Source organism: Vigna unguiculata, chromosome 1 (assembly GCF_004118075.2).
Source record: "Vigna unguiculata cultivar IT97K-499-35 chromosome 1, ASM411807v1, whole genome shotgun sequence".
NCBI lineage: Eukaryota > Viridiplantae > Streptophyta > Magnoliopsida > Fabales > Fabaceae > Vigna > Vigna unguiculata.
In genome coordinates, this window is record NC_040279.1 from 16734398 (window position 1) to 16756929 (window position 22532).

The 22532-nt window shown below is 33.7% G+C and overlaps 1 protein-coding gene across 5 annotated transcripts; it reads left to right on the top strand.

Moving 5' to 3' along the window:
* The first annotated feature begins 1289 nt into the window (after positions 1-1289).
* Positions 1290-18199, top strand: LOC114163149 (SAGA-associated factor 29 homolog B-like). 5 transcript variants are annotated; one of them, XM_028047285.1, is made up of 10 exons: positions 1294-1600; positions 8333-8426; positions 8578-8654; positions 8973-8975; positions 9659-9768; positions 10096-10196; positions 16922-16975; positions 17157-17310; positions 17485-17498; positions 17915-18199. In XM_028047285.1, exons 1-10 carry the CDS (start codon positions 1483-1485, stop codon positions 18015-18017), a joined length of 828 nt encoding a protein of 275 aa, XP_027903086.1. In that variant the 5' UTR covers positions 1294-1482; the 3' UTR covers positions 18018-18199. The 5 variants fall into 5 exon arrangements, with proteins under 5 accessions (XP_027903108.1, XP_027903086.1, XP_027903079.1 ...); XM_028047278.1 differs by lacking the exon at positions 8973-8975 and adding an exon at positions 9117-9122 and having other exon boundaries at positions 1300-1600; XM_028047300.1 differs by having other exon boundaries at positions 1302-1600; positions 10111-10196.
* Positions 18200-22532: the final 4333 nt, after the last annotated feature.

Here is a 22532-nt window from a genome sequence, read left to right on the forward strand (position 1 = left end):
CTATCAAAAGCTCATTGCTTTGTTCAACCATACAAAGGCATGAAATAAATTCATAATATTTATTGCTGCATTCACTTATGGGAATGGAGCAGATTAGGCGAATCTCATGATTGTTCATCAAAAGCTTTATTACTTTGTCCAGCCAGCCAGCCATGCATAGGTATGAAATAAATTCATAATATTTGTGAAATCTCTTTTCACAATATTTTTTGTCTCATGAGCAAATTAGTTGCTTAGATGCTTTAATTCTTTATTGAATGGTATCCCAATATCCATTGCATCTAAATGTATTTCAACATTTAAAGTCCGATATAAGGAATTCTTCCTTGTAATATCAAGGGTCAAAAATCCAAATTTTGCAACGTTCCGCGTGTTTAGAACTATCACATAAAATAATAATATTAATAATAATAATCATCAAAATAATAATATTAATAATAATCACCGTCATAATAAAAATAAATAATAAGACGGAGATGAAAATTGATAAAGTCAAACAATTCTTATCACAAGAGAAAGAATATAAGGTAAAATTATAAATTGAGAAATGATTAGTAAGAGCCTGAATTGAGACACGTAGAGCACTGTCGTTAGAGAGAAACAACTTCCACTAGTCTTCAATTGGTTGGAGCATCGTGCTGATAACATGTTATGAAATAAAAGTAATAAAGGTGATAAGAGAGAGAAAAAGGAGAGGAAGAATAGAGGATGAAGAATGAGAGAATAGGGAGTAATTCATCTGTATATTATTATTGGTATATTATTATTGATAGGAAGAGTCCTATTTATAGATATAACATGTAATCCATAAAGGAAACAAATCAACTTAGTTAATACAAATATTTACATAAAGAGTAATGAATCATATGAGTATCAATTGTATGAATCATACGAGTAAGTGTATCAAAATCAATGGACAATCATTAATTCATAACAAATTACTCATTATTAGTATTATTTTTTTCCTTTAATGATATAAAGAGAGACATGGAGTGTCATTTTCACTAGAAAATAATGCATATCAATTTTATTTTAATTTCTTTTTACCATAAAATGTTTTTAACCAAATATAAAAAGTAGAAACAGAAGTAAACAATGTTGAAGTATAATATAAAACGAAACCTTTTATTTTTCCTTTTTCTAAAACCATTTTAGTAGTTGGAGATGCAGTGTTTTTTAAATTGGAGATATATTATATCCCAAAATTAGCTTATCATGTGGGAGAAGATGACTCGGGTGCCAAAAATTTCCAATTATCTTATAGTATCCACAAGCTCAAGTATTTTTTTTTTTTCAAAAATAAAATGAAATAAAAATATATAACAGAACGGAAGCCAAAAGCAAAACATTCCACTTTTTAAATTTTGCTGAAAAAATATAGTATTAGAAATTCCAACTCTCGATTTTCGATTTAATTGGACAGCAAGGTCGGGAGAGCAGAATCGTTGGAATAATCTGGTTTTGTGCAGCACGATCAAAACGATGTCATCTCCGGACGTTGTCTCGCTATTGGAGAACTCGAAGGAGCTCGACCGGGTAAGGAAAGAACAGGAGGAGATTCTCTCAGAAATCAACAAGCTCCACAAGAAGCTTCAAACGAGTCAGTTATCTCTTATTCAATACTTTTTCTTACCTGATTTTTGTTTTTTCAGTATTGCATCTTTGTCCTTTTTTTTTACCCTTGAGGTTCTTAATGTTTATGTGCGTTTGTAAATCAGGGTTTTCTTTCTTCTGTTTTATTTATTTTTATCCATTTTAGTTTTGGATAAATTGAACTTAAAATAAAACTATAAAAAAAAAACTGTTTTCAGTGTGTTGGCTGTTTCTTTTGTGGAGTTACAAATTTTATTGCCCTAAAAAATGCCCTTGTTTTATGTTGTTTTTTGGATTGAGATTTTTTGTTTAAATTGCTTTTAGATTTTGAATTTCACGAACATAGATACTAACGTGATTGTTTGTATTTCGTACATAAAAAAAATTGATTTGCTTCTGTTGATTTGTATTAAGATATATTGGACGGGAAAGTCTATGAGAGAAAATGGTGTGATAAACTTGCTTGCGTAGTGTAATATGGTTGTGGCAAATGTTATGAACATCAATAGAAGTGCTTGTGTGAAAAAATGGAAGTTAGACTCTTTAAAAGCACAGAAAAATACACAAGGAAATATTTGTTATGACAATCTGAATTTCAAGTGGGACACTGCTTTTAATGTGCTTTAAAGGCACTTCCATGTGTAAGTTAGTTTCGACTTTCGTCACAATGTACGTGTATAGTAGTGAGAATATTTGGTAGGAACGTTGGGTATCCATAACAGTATGAGGATTGCAGGGTTGAGTGGTGTTGAGCACCAACGTCTTGGTCTTCTCGAGGTTGTATACAGACCTCAGTTTGGGCTGGATCTCAGATGGCTGAGCAGAATCCAGGTTTCAGTTTCATGACCTGGATTTGCATCTGAGTTTGGATGGGATCTCTACGGCAACTTAATGGCCATGCCAACTCTGGTTTGAGTCAAGTAGAGAAAATATTACGAGAAACGTTTAAAATATACTTTGCCCTAAAATAACATTGATTGATCATCAATATAACCTCTAACAGACATCAAGTTGTGGCAATGGGACAAGGCTTGGTTATTGTTGTTGATTACTAATATCCACGTTCAAACTTGAAATGAAATATGTCATGCTCTTAAGCCTGTGAAAAGTGGAACATTTTAGCCAAGTTAGAGTTCAGCAATAAATTAAAAGTTTTATAATGTTTTATCTCATTGTGCCTGCCCATTTCTTGGCTTATTTTATGAAACGTTGCAACTATGGTTGTCAATCTCAACTTAACTCCTACGATTTTGTGATTTTTAATCGACAAGCTCTGATAAAGCTCCTTGGACGTGATTGATGGAAGAAGGAGTATCCATGGATGAGTAGGCGCGAAAGCAAGTGGTTAAGGAAGCTTGGATGGTGTAGAATTGAATGGTGGGTGAAGAAAACTCTAAGAGGCTCAGCCAACTTAGAGGACGAAGGCTAGAGGAGAATTCTAAGAGAAATCTCTAGCTAAGGGTGACTTTCCAAAGGCAAGGTTTGTAGGGTGATCTTAACAACATAACTTTGCATTCAATCAAGAGTAATTTACAAGGTGTGGAGACTCTCATTTATAATAGAGAGTAAGCTCTTAAGTGGAATTCAAATGAGACGTGAAATGGCATGCAAATGTAGCTAAACATGTGCAAAATGTGCATCTAGATCTAGATCTAAGATCCATGACATGTGGATCAAATGCCATGTGTCTCAGTCATGCCTCCCTTGTTTACCACATGTGCTTAATGTGCAAAACATGGCTTATTCTAGATGCTACTCTTGGCCTAGTCTTTGTAATTGGGCTTAAATTGACCCAATTGTAAAGCTAGGTGAAATGTGCTTTACAACTTATTTTAGAAAGCATGGCCTAAACAATTGGCCCAATTGAAATCTACTCTAATGATCTAAGACAAGCCCATCATATCTTGATATCCTCCTTGGCCCAAGAAAATAACATTTGAAGCCATCAGGCCCTTGAAGATCCATGTCCTCTTGTATCTTCCTTAGCATGCTTCTAGTGATTGGGTCTTTGATTGGGCCTATGTTGGACCCAAGTCATCAAGCTATATGTCAAATTCTTATTTTGGTTAGTCCAGGCATAAATGCAGAAGTAAAAAAGCGAGTCTATGTATTTCAAATCAACTTTAACTTTTGTCCTCATTGACCCCAATATGTATGATAGGGCTTTTCCTTGACTCAAAGATTTGATGAAATTAACTCCTTTTTAATATGTTTTCTATTTAATAAGTTTTTTTTTTCTTTCATGAATTTTCATATAATTTGGTTGTTTAGTTGTCTGATCTCTTTCAGTACTAATTTACTGTACACTTTGTTGTTGTTTTGCTAGTTTGTTTTATTGTAAAGTTGAATTATTGATGTGTTGAAGTATTTTGTGAAGCCTATATGCTATGAAATAAGTTTATGAATAATTTTTTTTTATTAAGTAAACTTGAAAGTTTACAAGTTAACTCTACAAGTCAAGTTTATAGAAGTTACATGCTTTAACTTTGTGCTGATGGCACAAGGGATTAACTTGCAAACCATTTCTTTATACATGAGTCATTTTCCATGAATCATAACATTTTTTTTTTATATTCAAAGATCTTTACTTAGTATGCCAATAATCTCATAAAATGGCATAGCTAATGTGTAGTAACTAGGTATATTTTACTTTCTATTTATCTGAATTTCAAATGTTGAAACTTTACAAGAGTTGGTCATTTTAATAGAAAGGCTTTAATTCACCCATATATTTGAATACATTTAGGTACCCTTTTTCAACATAAATTCTTTGTATATTTGAAAGGCAATGATTTTTCATTTTATTTGGTTAATGAATAAAGTCATAACTTGTGAAAGCCAAAGAGGTATGAGTAAGATGAGTAGATTGCATAGTTTCTAGTCCTTTGTAAAAAGGGAAAGGGTTAGACAAAAACCTATCCTAAAGATAATTGTTAAAAGGGATCTTATGGTGAATAGTGTATATGATAATTTGGTTTTTAACTTGAGCTTAATAATGTTGTGTAATCCATATTGTCAAAATGTGGAATAAGGCTTTTGTTGCTATAGTTGTCGATATATTTTGGTCTTCAATACTCAATATTATTTAATATGCATATTTCTCATGTTTTCCGTGTTTGCTTTCTATTGTGAACTGCCTATACTTAATTGGATAATCTATCAAATATCCAAATTGAGATGGAAATGTCGATTTGATTAATTTTGAAAGAGTTATTGGAAAACTTATTGAATTAAGGAAACTCACAATTTAGAATGAATAATATATTTCTTATATATTATAATAATTTGGACATATAAATACATGACTCTAATGTTTATTTTAGAAAATATAGAGAGCTAATTCTAAGGAAACAATTCTCTATAATTATGAGATTGTTTTTGAAAACATATCCTAGTTGTAATAGCAAGATACGCCTGTAATAAAGATTAAAAATATAGCAAGGATAATATCAAAAACCTCCTAAAATACATAATGAGCAACATGGTTTTGACACACCCCCTCATGTTGGTGAGTAAGTGTTCTCCATTTGTAGCTTGGATATAATTCTTTCAAAGTTAATGCAGTCCAGCCTTTTGGTGAGTATGTTTGCAATTTGATTTTTAGTGAAAACATATTGGGTGTTAATCAAGCCATTGTCTAACTTATCCTTGATAAAGTGTCTATCCACTCTAATATGTTTATTTTTGTCATGCTGCATTTGGTTGTAAGCTATACTAATCGCAAATTTATTATCACAATATAACCTCATAGGTTCATCCCACTTTACCTTCAGATCTTCGAATATAATTTTAGTCTTAGAAGTTTATATATTCATTGGGCCATTACTTGAAATGCTGTTTTAGCATTTGAGTTGATATGGCTACTATATTTCGATTTTGGCTCCTCCAAGTCACTAGGTTTTCTACCAAGGAATATACAATATCCAGTACTTGATCTCCTATCCATTACATAGTTTATATGCTTCAAGACGTACACTTTTGTTATGTTTAAACAAAATCCCTCATGGAGTCCCTTTTAAATACTAAACAATTATAAGAGCAACTTGTAAATGAGCATCCTTTGGTTGGTGCATAAATTGGCTTACTAGACTAACCCCTGCGATATCCTCCCCTATACTTCCTAACTTCATGTTTTGATCAATTAGAGTACTTGTTGGTTTGCAAGTTGTCTTCCGTGTTTCTTTAAGCAAGTCAATGACATACTTTTGTTGAGATATGAAGATTTCTTTTTTCGGAAGGAGTCACTTCAATTCCCAAAAAAATGTTTCAGTCTTCATGATGTCTTAATCTCAAATTCCGTGGCAAGGCATTAACTCAATATTAGTTGCTCCCTTTTCTCATCCGTAGTTACTATAATATCATCAATATACACCAACAATATTGTTACCTCATTGAAATTGAATGTTTGATGAATAAAGTGTGATCCCCTTAATTAATGCCCAATATAGGCCCACCAATCTATATGTTTCTCTTTTTCTTTTTACAAAAAGAAAAACTATCCTATACATCTTGTGTATACAAGAGCAAGAGAGTGGTCAAGGAAGGTTTAATAGTTGATTCTCCAAAGGAGTAAGGTTTGCTGACATCCTTCCTCTTCCATATAAGGAGTAAGGTTTAATAGTTGATTCTCCAAAGGAGTAAGGTTTAATAGTTGATTCTCCAATATGATGTCCTCTCGATGGTCTTCCATAGTATCTACCTGCTTATACCCCACTATTTTTTTTAGTTTGTAAAGTGACAAGTTACCATATCTTGTTCTTATTTGACACTTCCTTTTCCACATCCATGGCTTGGTTCCATTTCCTATTAGATAATGCTTTAGATATAAAGGAAGGTGTGGTTATGGAGTTTTGGTTTGTGAGAAAGGTTGTGTATAAGGGAAAATTTTTCAAGCGACAGGAAGTTTGATATATGGTAAAGTGGTTGTTTGGTTTGTTGGGTGCATGTTCTTGTTCCCTTTTTGAGGGCAATGGGAAGATCTGGGTTTTGGTCTACTTGTGCTTCTAAATTTTAGTATATTAGAATTACAAATATTTATAGGATTAGAAATAGTTACCTCATGTAATGGTGGTAGGTTGGATTCTTGGATATGGATATGTTTTAGAATGACCTTTTCTCTCCTTGAAGAAACCAAAATTTTCCACCTCATTAGATGTAGGCTTCAAGTACATGTTGAGCTGTAGGTTGAGGTGCAACTTTTGTAGCTTTAAGAGGTTTAAATGTAGGTTTCAATGACAAATTTGACTTGAGATTAAAGTAAGGAAGATTTAGAGTGAATTTGACAGAGTGAGTTCTCTCCTCTTAGGTTTTCATATTTATAGTAGTTTGACATACATTAGATACAATGGGCGAGAGAAAAGAAGAAAACTCTAGAAGATGCTCCTAGGATCTAGGTCTAAAGCATGCTCCTAGGTACTAGGTCCAACACACAATACAATAAGTCATATTTAAGACTATTTATTCTAACACTACCCCTCAAGCTGGAGCATACAAATTGTATGTGCCAAGCTTGGAACAAATAAATTCAACTCGAGGACCTCTCAAAGATTTTGTTAATACATCTAGAAGTTGGTCATTTGGTTCGACAAAATTAGTGCAAATTTCTTTGGACAACAATTTTTCTTGAATAAAGGATAATCAATTTCAATGTGTTTGGTCCTCTCATGGAATACAATATTAGAAGCAATGTGGAGAGTAGCTTGATTATTAGAAACATCTTCATTGGCTGAATGTATCAAAAACCTAATTCTTGTAGGAATTGGTTAACCCATATAAGTTCACATGTCTGGAATGCCATTGGTCTATACACGGCTTTAGTAGATGATCGTGAAACAACATTCTACCTTTTACTTTTCCACGAGACTATATTTCCAAAAAGAAAAACACAATATCCAAAAACTTGGGTATTTCGTTTATCCTCATAAAGTAGTCCTTGTCTTGGAGCTTTTTTAAGATATCTTTGAATACAAATGACAACATTACAGTGATCGACATAGATTTTGCATGAATTAACTCATAAAAGCAACTACGAAGGACAAATTTGATCCAATAATAGTAAGATAGCAACAAATGCAAACATTTAATACATGGGAAATAAGCATGTTAAATAAATATTGATTATTGAAGAAAAGTATATATTAATAGTAATAGCAACAAAACCTTTATTCCACTTGGTAAAATCATTCATGTCTTCACCAACACATTTGTTTTGGTTCATGTGGTATAAAATCCTTCCCCATTCTACAATTTAATTTTGTCTCCCCGATTCTAATAACAAATTGAATTTTAGCACAATGTAGGAGGTCTAGTTCATTATGCACATTTCAAGGACAACGGCACTTGAGTGGGTGAACGTGTGAGAGATGATACAAATACTTCCATTTATCTTTTTCAAACAACCAACTTATGATTTTGGTTTGTTTCTTCATGAAGCTTTCTGACTTCAGTGATTTTAAGGAATGACAGACTAAACATTATTAGTTGAAATTTAATTTCCTTTGCTTTAGTTTCCATGCTTTGAATGTGAAACTTGAAATTTTAAGATTTGAGTCAGTCAGTCACTGGGAACAATTACTTAGAATGACTCTAATTTGACAAGGCAAAGACTCTTTGTACTTGCTCGACTGGAATGGCTCAACTTGTTTCCAGTTCTGAGAATCATAATTTGATGTTTATTCTTGTATTCTGCTATAATATCTTTTTATTTTGTTGTTGATATTTTATTGTAACTTCGATACAGCTCCTGAAGTAGTTGAGAAGCCTGGGGATACCTCATTGGCAAGGCTTAAAGTGCTGTACACTCAAGCAAAAGATCTTTCGGAAAGTGAAGCAAGGTATTTTTAATCTGTCCGTAGCTCAGAAACATTTTATTTTCATTTATGCTGAAAATCTTTAAGCTATGCATTTTGATATTAGAGTCACTTGATATACTGTCCAGATTTGGCATCCTATTGCATATGATTCTTGTATTGATTTTGGATGCAGTATTTCCAACTTAATGTTAAGCCAAATTGATGGAATACTGCCTACGGGTCCACAGGGTCAAACACGAAGAAGAATAGGTTTGCCTCAATTTGTGACAAATATGTTCTTTCATTTGAAACATTATCATATCTGTATTTAAGCTTATACATTTAGAATTCATATTCATCTTTCACTTGAAATATTATCACCTCTGTACTTGGGCTTGGACATTTAGAATTCGTTCACAAAATAAATACTGTCAACGTAGAACCTTTTTAGTATGTTGCTCTTTTTTTAGTATTTTCTTTTTATTTGTGTTATGTACCAGAGAGTCTAGGTATGATTAACTAAAATTATACAACCCAAGCAAGGGTCTAATGCATTAGATATATGCTTTTTCAAGGGAAGGAATGTAGGAAGTAAATAAAATAAGAAAAGGGGGAGAAAAGAATGTCTCACAATTTTGTGACAACTAGATGCCAAATTTTAATTCATTTGATGTTGTAAATTTTTGGTTGTTTTAAGATTTTTTCTTTCCCTCCTTTTTTTTTCTTTTCCAGGAAAAGGTAAAGTCTACTCTTTGGATACTCATCTCTGCTGCAATGTTGGTCAGTCCTGTATAGTCCTGCTACATGAAGAGAAAGGGGGAGGGAGGGCATGCTAACGTGTAACTAAGTAAAACTGAAAATTGTGTATCAATCAACTTATATATATTTTTAAATTCGTTCCTTTTCTGCCGATATGGTGGAAGTAGAATGGAAATAAGTGCCGAGTATATCTATGAAAATCATGATTTGGAGGTGCAGATTAGCGAAACTTATAGCTCATTAGCAAGAGTGCTTTAGCATGCTTTTGTTATCCCCAGCTAATACACGGTGATGCATTGCTCCCCAACAATATGGTAATGATTTTGTACTACATTCAGTTGATAAAGCAAGGCTATGCAAACATATGAATCAAAATACGAACAAATATGTGGAAGCGTTTATGGAGTATTGTGGTTGAAGCAAATAATTTCCTTAAACTTTATTATTATTATGATTTCCTTGAGATGCTAGTTTCTGTTTACCTAGTCTAGCTCCTGAGTGTATTCGTGTTACAGAAGGTAATGAGCCGAAAAGGAAGCGAGTAAAGACTGAGTCAGATATTTCAAGACTAACTGCTACTATGCGACATCATCTTGAAGCTTGTGCCAGTCTTAAAGGAGAACAGGTATGCATTTGCGCTGAAGTTTGATGAATACAAATCAAATGTTCCATTGAAATTTATTGACAATGTTCTTATCCATGTCAGTTATACTTTTGATAAGTTTGTGTGTTCAAAGCTTACAGCTGTTAGAAATTCAGTTATAGTCAGTTCATTAAGCTGTTCACAGTTTTAATTCTGTTATTATTTTTTTAGTGAAATCTATTATCAGAACCTCTCACAATGTTATGCATAACTTGTAATAACATTTTCATAGACACAACTCCTTGTTTATGATGAAGAATGTTTTCTGGAAACAATTTTCTAAAGCATTTAGAGTTCTATTCCTTTAAGTTAATTTCTTGTCAGGTAGCAGCTAGGGTCACCCCACGAAATGCTGACAAGGATGAATGGTTTGTCGTTAAAGTGATTCATTTTGACAAGGAATCAAAGGAGTAAGTATAGTATTAATTTTGCAATTTTCTTATTTCAGTTGTATATAAATTTGCGGTAGTTACTCACCTCCTCTATGGTTTTGCTTATTATACTAACATTATTGTTTTTTGTATCTTCACGTAAGGTTTGTGTAGACTGTATGTGTAATTTTTTATATACCAAGCATATAGGTGTAGTACAGAACGTACAGGCAGTAATTTTTCAAAAGATGGGATTTAGGGTGTAATACCATTTTACCACATTCATGCCCAAAAGACATTATAACTAAATGCAGGGTATTAAATTGTGTTGAGTTCTAATGGTGTATATTTAGCCTGTGCTAACTTAGTAGTGTTGGAGATTTCACAAGAGATAAGGTCTATTTAAAATGTATAAGTAGAAACAAATTTCACCTTACAAGTTAGTTTTTTGAGGATGAGTTAAGTTTAAACTGACTTTCTAATTACTAGAGATAAGGTCAATTTACAATACATAAGAAGAAACAAATCTAATTTTACAAGCTGGTTTTATGAGGATGAGTTAAGTTTAAACTCACTTTCTAATGTGATATCATAGTCTATTCAATAGAAGTATTCATAACAAGAAAACACACTCCAATTCGTACTACATTAGGAATAGAACACAGGCTGAAAGAATTACAATTCTGTTATCTAGTGAGGTTATTCTAGAGAATCCTACTCTCCACACTCCAATTACAAATTTTTTCCCTTCCCCACTCCTCCCACAAAAAAATATTATTCCTTCTCTTACATACAATAACAAACCTATCAATACCCTGTCCATGAAGAGTAGTCATCTTGTCCTCAAGGTGAAAATATGGAAATTCTGTGTAAATGGAAGTAGCCCATTCCCTACTACTTTTTATCTCTGGAAGCTGATACCATTTAAGAAGAACTTCTAACTAACCACACAAATTAATTTGTATGTCCAATAATTTCTTAGTTTACGGTTGATAAGGATTTGGAGATTGTACTTGATAGGTTCCTTGTTAGAGGAAACCTGATTTCTAAGTCCTGAACATAGAACAAGGTCTGTCTCTTCTCTCAGATGCAAAAATAACTCGTGTCTTTTATTGGAAAAAACAACCAAAGTACAAGTATAATCTTCCAGGGACAATGTTCCCTTCCTACACAGGACAAATCCTGTCAACTCACTACTAAGAATGCTCAAAACCTAATCTGAGACATTCCTTCCTTAACTATATATAGACTTCCACACCCGAAAGTCTCTCTTCCCCAACCTACTAACCAACCAACTAATTCTTAACCAACTTTCTCCTAACATGCACATTCATTATCCTATAAATACTACTGGCTTAAGCAAAGACAAATGAATCACCAAATGAATACGATTGTGGAAGATGTAGTTTAAAAGCAACTTGATCGATGCATTCTACAATATGATAAGGGCTATAAAATTGAGTATGTAGTTTTTCCTTAAGTTACTGGGTAGCGATTTGGAGCAATACGACTGAATTATCAGAAAAACCCAATCGCCTGCTTGGTAAACCACCTCAAGTTTGTGTTTATTAGCTTGAACACAATTATCATCATGTGCTTCGCATAAGTTAGCCTTTAATTCCTTTAAAATTGCATCTTGTTCCACATGTGACTAGTTCATACTTTCACGCGGGAAGGGATAGTTGTTCCTTTTGTTGGAAGTCTCACATCAATTTGAGATAAGGCGAGTTTATAGTAGTATGTGGGTCAAACCTCACCTTACAAATCGGTTTTGTGAGGTTGTGTTAGGCTTAAATTCCACTTCTTAACATAGTATCTGAGCCATGAGTTAGAGCCTATCCTAGTGAAATTTGTTGTGTTGTGAGGTCTATTGTTCCACTTATTAATGTTTAGTCCCACGCTGGAGATGTATATGCCTTAGTGTGAAGGGGGAGGGGTATTGGAAGTCCCACATCGACTAGAGATAAGGCGAGTTTACAGTATATATGTGGGTGTAAACCTTACCTGACAAGTCGGTTTTGTGAGATTTTGTTAGGCTTAAAGTCCACTTAACACCTTTCAAAATTAAAAGAGGGTCTCGGCCATAAAGAGCTTTAAAAGGAGTCATTGTAGAAGAGGCGTGCTAATTTGTATTAAACCAAAACTTTGCCCATGGTAACTAGTTGGGCCATTGTTTAGGATGAGAGCTTGTCATGCAACACAAATACATCTCAATGCAATGGTAAACTACTTTTGTTTGACCATCAAATTAAGGATGACAGGTTGTGCTATACTTTAGTTTAGTCCTGCTAAGTACTTCTTTACAAAACTGACCGAGAGAAACTTGGTCCCAATTCAAACCTATATACAAAGGAAAACCATGAAGTTTAAGAATTTCTCTTGCAAATAATTGTGCCAACTTAGCTACTATATACGGGTGTGACAAAGCAAACAAATGAATATATTTACTAGTACGATTTATCACAACAAAATTCATGTCATTGGCTTTAACCTTAGGTAAAGCAACGATAAAATCCATGGAAATATTGGACCAAACCTGCACTGGAACTGGAAATGGTTCTGGCAATCTTGCCAGAGTGAAAGTCTCACTTTATTTCATTAGCAAACTTCACACTACATTACAAAAGCCTTAATACCTTTCCTCATCCCTTCGCAATATAGAACATCTGAAATCCTTTAAAATGTTTGAAAATACCACTATGTCTTCCTCTGTCCAAGACTTATGCAATTCCATCATAATTGTAGGAATTCTCGGATGGTGCCATGGCAAAACAATTTTGCTGTTGTAATATAATCTTGGTTTGATTAGTATTTTGGTCCCTATAATGAAGGCAAATATTTAATTGCTTTTCATTGTTTTTTTCTTTGTCTCAATTGAGTCTCAATTTTGGTTCCAATTTTGTTTAAAATTGCACAATATTGGCCATTCTGTTAAATTGGTGTTAACGTTGTTTGGTGGGTGTCAGGTCAGTATCCTAAATTTTGTTGGATTTTTTAATAAACTTAAATGTATTAACCGTTGTGGGTAATTAATTAGCCGTTGTAGGTAATGAGCCGTTGTGGGTAGTTAATGCACTAGCAGTTGGAGTCTAGGTAGTTAATGAGTTAATTGTTTATAACTGTTTTGAGTACAACAGTAAGGAAATGTAAGTCTATAAATTGTATTGTGTATTGTATGAATGTATAACAACACAAGAGGTGAATCAAGTTTTTTCTCAAGAGTAGAGAGTTGTTGTTTACAAATTTTTAGTTTTCTTTTTATTTTTTATGGGTTTTATTTTTCATCCTTCATCTCCTTCCTCTCCCTCCCCCCACACTACCCCTCCATTTCCTTCCTCCACCTCCTCCCCTACACCACCATCTCCTTGCTCCTCCTCTTTCCTCTTCAACAACAAATTGATATTTTCAAGACAAATAATTTTTTGTAATAAACTTTTTTTCAACCAGAAATGATGGGTAAAATGGGAACTCTACAAAGAGAAAAAGTAGAGCCAAACAACAAACTGCATGGAAAGGACAATAGGTGCTGGAATGGGATGTAAAAAAGGACGACAAACCCAACTATGGTTGGGTGGTGTCTGTTCGTGTTGGAAGACTGCATGTGGGCAACATTCGCCTGAGATGCATGATGAAGAGGATGTGCGTGCAGGTGCATGAGGTACTTTCTGCCGTCATAACCGGAGGAGTTGGTAGTGGCTTTCCTATTCTAGTGGTGTGGGAATGAAGAAGATGGAGTTGAAGGGATGAAAAAAGAAACTAAAAAAAAAAATAAAAAAAAAAGATAAAAAAAAATAATTTAGGTTACTGACACGTGACACCAAACGTGTTAATGTCAATCTGACTGAAAGAATATGTTGCGATTGTAAACAAAATTGAGACTCAATTTAGTCCGAAAAACAAAATATTGAGAAATAATTGAATATTTACCTTCAATATACGGACTAAAATATTAATTAAACCTATAATCTTCCCTTTTTTAATTCATAGTTAGCATGAGCCTTAGGATCCACAACCAAATCTTGCTTTAATGCATGCAATTTGTCATCCTTTTGAACCTCCAATTCCCAATCCTCCCGACACAATAGATACGGTAGTGCATACCACTTTCCTGGACAAAGCATCAACTACTTCGTTCTCCTTCTTGGGACAATAAACCCAGCAAGTATCGAAGCGTACTTGAAATATTTGTGTAAAAAATCTCTTCTTAGTAAAAAAATTAAGGTTTCGTTGATCTGTTGTGAAATGATGATCCATAAGATAGTGTTTCCATTTGTGTACAGCTTGGACCGACCATTAACCCCCTTTCGTACATTGATTTATTTTACACTTTTTCAGATAAAGCTTGACTCCAAAAGCTAAAGGCCTGCCCTCTTGTAACTAAACAACCCTCAATCCTTTGCTAGAGGCATCTGTCTGCACCACAAAAGGTTTGGAGAAATCTGGCACTGCTAGAATAGGAAGCTGAGAAATAACCCCTTTAAATGTGTCAAAAGCCTCTTGAGCTTCTGTCGTCCAACTAAACCACCTTTTTTTAATAACTACGTTAAGAGTTTAGCAATCTTGCCATATCACTGCACAACGTGACCTAAGAATCCTATTAAAGTTGTTGTGTCTTTTGGAGTAAGCCACTTTCACACTGCCTCCACTTTCTTTTGGTCAGCAGATACTCCTTGACCGGATATGATATGACCCAAATAATCCAAATTAGGCTGACCAAAACTGCATTTCTTTTTATTGACTAACTTATTCTCTTTAATCATTGAGAGCACTTGTGTCAAATGTTGGACATATAGTTCTGTGGTGCCACTATAAACTAAAATATCATCCAAAAAAACTAACACATACTTTTCCTCAAGAAAGGCCGAAGAATATCATTCATTAATGACTGAAAAGTGGTTGGGGCATTAGTCAACCAAAATGACATTACTAAAAATTTGTAATGGCATAAAATTCGTTTCTCAGTGTTGTTTTCCTTCATTAAGATTTGATGATAACCTGATTTCAAGTTCAATTTAGAGAAAATGGTAGCTCCTGCCCGATCCATCCAATAATTCACCTATGACAGGCATGGGAGATTTTTTGGAACAATTGTCTTGTTGAGGACCCTACCCTATATTCCACCCATAATCGCCACCCACCATCTTTATCTTACCAGAATCATAGGGCTAGAAAAGGGTCTAATACTAGGTCTAATGATTCTTGCTTTAAACATGTCATAAACCAACTTTTCAATCTGATATTTTTGATGATGTGAGTATTTGTACGACCTTAGATTCGGGATCGAAGCTCCATCTTTTAAATGGATAGCATGATCCTATGTCTTGCTAGGATGTAATCCTATTAAATCTTGAAATAACGTGGTATTTATATCTAACATGCGAGCCACCTCTATAGGTTATTATGTTATTCCTTTCTAGGTCTACCAAACACCCTATATCTTCTTTCCGTATTTTCATTAGCAATTTTTTCAGTGATGTTAATGTGGTAGATAATTCGGCATCTCCTATAACCATTCGGAGTGACTCACCCCTTCCAATGGTCAATTTTAGTTTCCCAAAATTAGCCTTAACCTCTCCTAAACGGACCAGCCATTCTTATCCTAAAATCACATCAACTCTTTCCAAATCAAAAAGAATTCTTGTTGAATGTTCAACCCTTGTAACTCCAAAATTAATCCTGTGCATTTTTCTTGACAATGTATGTTGTGACCATCTCCTACCTCCACCACATAAGGACGGGTCTCTTCAGCCTATAACCCACATATATACACAACTTCTTGAGAGATGAAATTTTGAGATGTCCCAAAATCTAACAAGATTATAACTCCACATCTCCAATCTTGCCCCACCCTTCTAGGACTTGGTGGTAAGTCCTGCCATAGTAAACATGGATAGTTGCAAAGCTGTATCTTGTTCAACATCTTTCTTCGTGTCTCCTTTGCAATTCAATAATTCATCATAACTTGATAAGTCTTCCTTAGTTACTAACAACATGTGTAATTTCTTATTCCTACATACATGGTTAGGTCTAAATTTCTCATCACACCTGAACCACAATCCTTTCCTAATTTTGTCGTGCATTTTCTCATTTGATAATTTGCAAAATGTGGCTCCTCTGTTGCAGTTGATTGCCTGAGCTTTACTGGGAGAATTCATGACTTCCGCCGTTTCCCCTCTTCCTCTCCCAATAACGGCCACATGATTGCCTCCTTTCTGTGAAGTGGCTAACTTGACCTATACCCCATGTTCCCCTTGTTCTCTCGTGGACTTCCTCCTTTGGACATAATATGAACTTTACTCTCAACCATCTGAGCCTTCATCACCATCCAACCACACCACCACCATCCAACTCACAAATAATCTAGTCTCACGGATGAGATGCTCATGCCTTGGCATAAGGGTTGTATATTGGATATCCCACTTTGATAAGGCCAATTTACAATTTTAAATAGTGACAAATTTCACCTTACAAATTGGTAATTTATAAATAGTGACAAATTTCACCTTACAGATTGTTTTTGTAAGAATGAGTTTGACTTAACCTCATTTCCTAGTACTTAATGACAAGCTTTTCTTTAGGACTTAATAAACCTGTTGCGACTTTTGAATACGGTTATTTTTTTCACAAAAGGAAAAAAATTGTTAATAGTAGTGCTTCTTGTGTATGATTGGTAATCAGTAACTGAAGGAATAGTCTTCATTTTGACATAATTCTTTAGTTCCCCTTTTCATTATTTTATTTGATGTTTGTGATTTGTTTTACAGATTCGAAGTACTAGATGAGGAACCTGGTGATGACGAAGAAAGCAGTGGCCAAAGGTAACGTACCATATTATGACATTTGACATGTTTAGTAATTACCTAAAGTTATGTCACGTGCTTCCTTTTCTGGAAGTGCCACCTTAAACTTACTTGGGAGTTTCGTTCTTTCCACGTGTATGAAATTGTTACTCCCTTTGATTGGCATGTTTAGTTCATTTGTTTCTTTTTCTGCATTCAGACAGTACAAGCTTCCCATGGGAAATATCATTGCTTTCCCCAAGAGTAATGATCCTTCTAGTGCTCCAGATTTCCCTCCTGGAAAACATGTTTTGGCGGTCTATCCAGGAACTACTGCACTTTATAAAGCAACAGTTGTTCAAGGCCCTCGCAGAGTAATAATTCTCTCATTTTCTTCAGTATAGGGAGATTATTTCCTGATTCCCTTTCATTATTTTATAGCCTGTTAATCCCTGCGAGTTAGTTTAACTTTTATGACTGAGATTTCATACTGACAAATATTATTTCACATGTTCTGGGTTATTCTTCAACATTTCGTAACTATGCAGAGGAAAACCGAGGAGTAAGTATATACTTTATTAAGGCTTCACGGAATGATTGCTTTGTTGTAAATATTATTTATTTTAACCATAGAAAAAGTTACATCACGATTTGTTTTTACTTTCTACCCCTTTGTTTTGTTTAATGAACATATAGGAATGGGAAATTCATATTTTTTATTTTATTTTCTTTAAATTTAAATAAAAGTTTTTTCTAACATAAAATAATTTTATGTTAAGAATAAATTTTTAGTAATATAGGAAATTTTAAATTTTAGTCGGTATAAAAGGGTATTAAAGAAATTTCTAAACTATTTTCCTTATTTTAATTATGCAAATAACATACCTTTTCTATCCTTTATATTTTGTGTTGCTTTTCTCCCTAATATAGTAATAGTTTATGCCCTGTTTGATTACTTTCTGGCGGTGATTGGAACAGCTATGTGTTGGAATTTGATGATGACGAAGAAGATGGGTCTTTACCTCAAAGGACTGTGCCCTTCCATAAAGTGGTTCTTCTTCCAGAAGGACATCGCCAATGAGCTTTAAACTATTTATAGGTGTGTATAAAGTAGAAACTACACTATTGCATATGTGCCGGTCGTCTAGTAATTTGTGTTATGTTTTTTTTTTCAAGATTGACATCCCAACTTAGTTTCAAGCATGTAAGAATGACACAGTAGTTCACACTGCGTGTAAATGATAAATATCCAGTTTGTGACAACTTTGTTACACTTCCCCATCTTTATCAGTCATTAGAAACTATAATTAATAGGAGAAACTACAAATAAGCTATTTTAAAGAAAAAAAAGCTACAAATAAGCTAATCAAGAAAAAAAAAGTTTTCGAAACCGAAATCTGGCAATTTTTCTATATTCTTTACTCCTTTAGATAAAAGGAACCAAAAAAAAGAAGGATTTGAAATAACAAATAATGAAAATTAAAAAAAAATAATAAGAAGTGTTTAATACTAATATGTTTTGTTAGAAATGAATATTTGTTAAAAATGCTATAAAATTTTAATAAAATAGAGAAAAAAAGAGAAAAGAAGTATGTTGCGTTATCAATTACAATATAAATATTGATTAAATAATTGAAAAATTAATTTTGCTGTAAACTAAGCTATGTAGTTTGAAAATTTATGATGTTTGTGGACAATTTGACATTTAAAGAAGGGTTAAATATGTTTTGTCCTTAAACTTTGAAAAATGAATTAATATAGTCATTTAAATTTAATTGTGTTAAATTTTTTGAACATCTCAAGTAGCATTTAAGTTGTTTAAATTTTTTACATTATTTTATACATTCTAGTTCAAATGTCAGTTTAGAAAGTTGTTTAACATGTAAAAAAAAATTAATATTATTAAGTTAAGAAGATTATATCCATTCATTTTTTAAGTTTGGGGACCATAATATATTAAAGTTTCGGATAAAGACTAATTTTAATTTTGCATCCAAATTTAGGAACAAAACATATTTAACCCTTTAAATAGTTTTATTGATTAAACCATAGTATTGAAATAAAATAATTTTAAAAAGTATGAAATAATGTTTGATGATTAAATAGTTTTTATATAATGAATTAAATTGGTTTGGAGTGTTAGATTACAGATTTTTATTAAATAATAATTGATGGGATACTTCTCTCAAGTTATATGACTCAAGGCAAGTTGAAACTCTAAAGACGAGTGGTGCAATTTTTTAAGTGGAAAAGATGGAGGAATGTGTCTCAATTTTTTAAGTGGTGAGATGGTGGCTTCTCCTCAAAGTTATATGACTCAAGCAAGAGAGAAACTATGGTTGTGTTTGAGTGTTCTCAAAAAAGATTGGGTCAACTCTTAAAGAAGGGTGGCTAGAGGAAACCTATAAGGGGTGCTCTAGCCTTGGTGACCTAAGTTGACTAGTATGACACAAAATTGATAGCATAACTTTACTCAAATTAAAGGTAGATTTTATATGGGGAGACACCTCTATTTATAAGCTTAGATAATCTTAAAGGTGTCTCACAAAATGGAGAAGCAAAACCCTAATTCTACAAACTTGGAGACTAAAGAAAAAATCCTCTTCATTAAGAGGAGGACACATGGTCACTAATGCTCTCCACTAGGAGCATGACACATGATCACTAATACTCTCCATTAGGAGCATGCCTTATAGAAGATAGCAACTTCGTGACCACTTTAGCCAAGGGCCCACATACTTTTAGAAGGTTTGTGCTCCAATCTAGGATATTTATCCTAGACCCATGTGTCTCCTCAAGGCTCATATATTTTATGCCTAAATTTGTACACTACAAGCCCAAGGCCCAAAGAAACCTAGATTACTTGGCCTATTATACAAGGCTCAAAATAAACCTACTTTAGTAAGCCCATAATACAAGGCACAAAAGAAACAAAAACTCACTAATGGCTTATGATGATAAGAGCTTGGGCCTAGCTTCCACAAATGACTCAATTTCTAGAAATGACTTCACTTCTACAAATGACTCTAACTCTTCTTGTGTATGCTTGGCCATGACTAGGGGGTATACCATCATCCTCTCCTTCTTGAAAATGATTTGTCCTTAAATCTTCATGTTTCTTCATGACATCATGACAATACCCTTTTCTTATTATTGGTCAGCTTGTGTATCATTTCTTCGGGATCAAAGATCCATTTGTAGTAATCACAAAAATAATTCATTCAATTTTTGTTTCATAAGAAAAATATATGTCAATGAAAGACTAAAAGGATGTTTTATGTTAATTTTGAAAGACTTTCCTTGAGAGTTTTCAAGGCCTGCTTCCTAATAGTGGTTTTTCCACTTTGAGTTAATTGTAACCTATGAGGCAACATTAACTTAAAGTGTGATTTTGAAATTTTGAGGAGTTTTAAATAATGGGAAGTGGAAAGGAAGTTGAAAACTTTTCAAGAGTAAAGGTTGGAATCATGAAAGATGGTTTAATGATAAATTGAGTGAAGTTCAAAGATTGGAAAACTCCCTTTATCATCTTGGTTTCAACTATTATTGAAGGAGTGGTAGGTGTTTTCAGTAGCACTTTCTTCTTTTTTCTTCTCTCATTCTCTTCTTTTTGTCTCATTTATTTTTCATCACTCTCTCTTATGTTTTTCTCTTAATCTCTTCGTTCTTCCTCCCATTTCTTTGTTCTTTCTTGTTCCTCTTTCTCTCTTTGTTCTTCCTTCCTTCTTTTGTCTTCCTCTCTTCTTCTCTTAATCTTCTCTTGTATTATCTCATCTTTTTGTTTTAAATTTTTAAGTTCCTCCTCTAGAATGGCAAGTTGGGTCTATCTTTTAATTTTCTCCTTTTTTTTATATGACCTCTTGCTTCAAATTTTTAGTGACTTGAGTTCTTAAGCAATTTTGTTTAAACTTTGTGGAGCTTCTTCACTAGTGTCACTACTAATTTTTGGTAAGAAGGATTCGTAGACATGTTTATGCATCCTATTTTGGATTTTATATTAAGAACTTTTTCTTTCAAAAGAAACTCCTTAAGAGACTTAAGGAGGCAAGAATGCCCAAGTTCACTTCGAGGAAAGAGAGGTGAATCACTAAGCATTACTTAAAAACAAAGGCTTTCCTCAAAGTTTACCTCAAGCCTTCTTGCACCAAACTTCTCAAAGGAAAATTAAGTTGAAGTTAACTTTAAACTCATTTGAGGTGTGAAAATAAATTGATCAAAGTTACAAAAACCTCCAAAATAAAGTCAAAACCAGCAGATTTCGGAAAAAAAATTGTCCTACATCCCTTATATTACTTGTACACTCCCCTTTTTAAGCAATGTCCACTTAAAAGCATCGTGAACCAGAAGCTGACACATGGCATAATCCTATCACACATCCGAACCGATGAGATGTTGCTTTGCGACCATCTTCATCTTCTCCCAAATTAGAACCAACGTTGCAGCACCTCCATCTTCATCGCAACTCGATGGAACTGTGAGTGTTAGGCACGCCAACATCTCAAACCAGTAGATCTGACCTACACCATGTGCAAGCAACTCTAGCAAAGGAAAACGACCATTAGGGAGTGAATACTTTTAAGCCTTATCTTGCATAGCAAGTGGCGGCACACATTCACTCATCTTAAAGGTTGCCATGGCTTCTAGCCTAGCCTTGTAGTGGTGTGCTTCTCACATTTTTACCATTTCTTTCATTTCCATTTTATGTTTTCTTCTTCCTTTAATTGTTCTTGGTTTTCTATGATTTATGTGGTTTCCATTTCCTTTTCATTTTGAATCAATCCATCATCTTCTTCTCTTGAGCTTTGTGAAAGGAACCTTCACATCTAGATAGCTTGCTATCTTAATGTCCAGTGGGGATTTCACTTAACTTTCTTAATCAACTCACACCATATTCAATAATCTTAAAAAGGAATAAGATAATACTTCATCATTTGGTATCTAGAGCCTAGGTTATCTTGAATATGGTGTTTTTCATGTGCTAACCTTGTGTTGTTGTAGCTATTTTTGTATGATTCGAATCCGCTTCCATTACACACATAAAAACAGTGCTGGCAGAAAACTTGATGATTTTAAAACAATAAACTGCACCAACTCAGCGGTCCAAAAATTACGTTTATGGTGTCAAAAGAAAGCTCTTTGAGTCTAGTTTCCAGAAAAAAAAGAACCAACGCATTTGGAGTTCTGTGGAGAAAGTTATGATCAAATTAGTGAGCAAAGGTTAGATCTGCCAAGAATACGTGAATCAACGTTTCCAGGTTTTGTTGTGGCAGTTTGGCTACGGTTTTTGCACCTCTTTAAGCTCTTAAATGTGGTTGGATAACATGTCTTTGGATGCTTAGTCTTTGAGCCTCAAATCCATGAGTTTAAATGCATGATAGCTACATGTTTGTGTCTTGTGTATGTCATGTTGAGTCTTTAAATGTGCCTAACTTTTGCTTGAGTTATATGTCATATGTTAACTTGAAGTTTTCTTATTCTTGTTTTTCAAAGTATTTGAATCTTGCTTTCACTTTATGTCTTGCTTGATGTATGCTCCATGAAATTGATTTTGGCCTAAAACTTGAGGAACTAAGTGTCCAAGCCACCTAAAACTCTT

What these genes read in the sequence shown, in the direction of transcription:
- LOC114163149 (XM_028047278.1), top strand. Translation starts at nt 1,483, where the DNA reads ATGTCATCTCCGGACGTTGTCTCGCTATTGGAGAACTCGAAGGAGCTC. An exon ending in CTTTCGGAAAGTGAAGCAAG is followed by an intron (nt 8,427 to 8,577) that starts GTATTTTTAATC and finishes TTTTGGATGCAG; the next exon opens with TATTTCCAACTTAATGTTAA. An exon ending in GAAGAAAGCAGTGGCCAAAG is followed by an intron (nt 16,976 to 17,156) that starts GTAACGTACCAT and finishes TTCTGCATTCAG; the next exon opens with ACAGTACAAGCTTCCCATGG.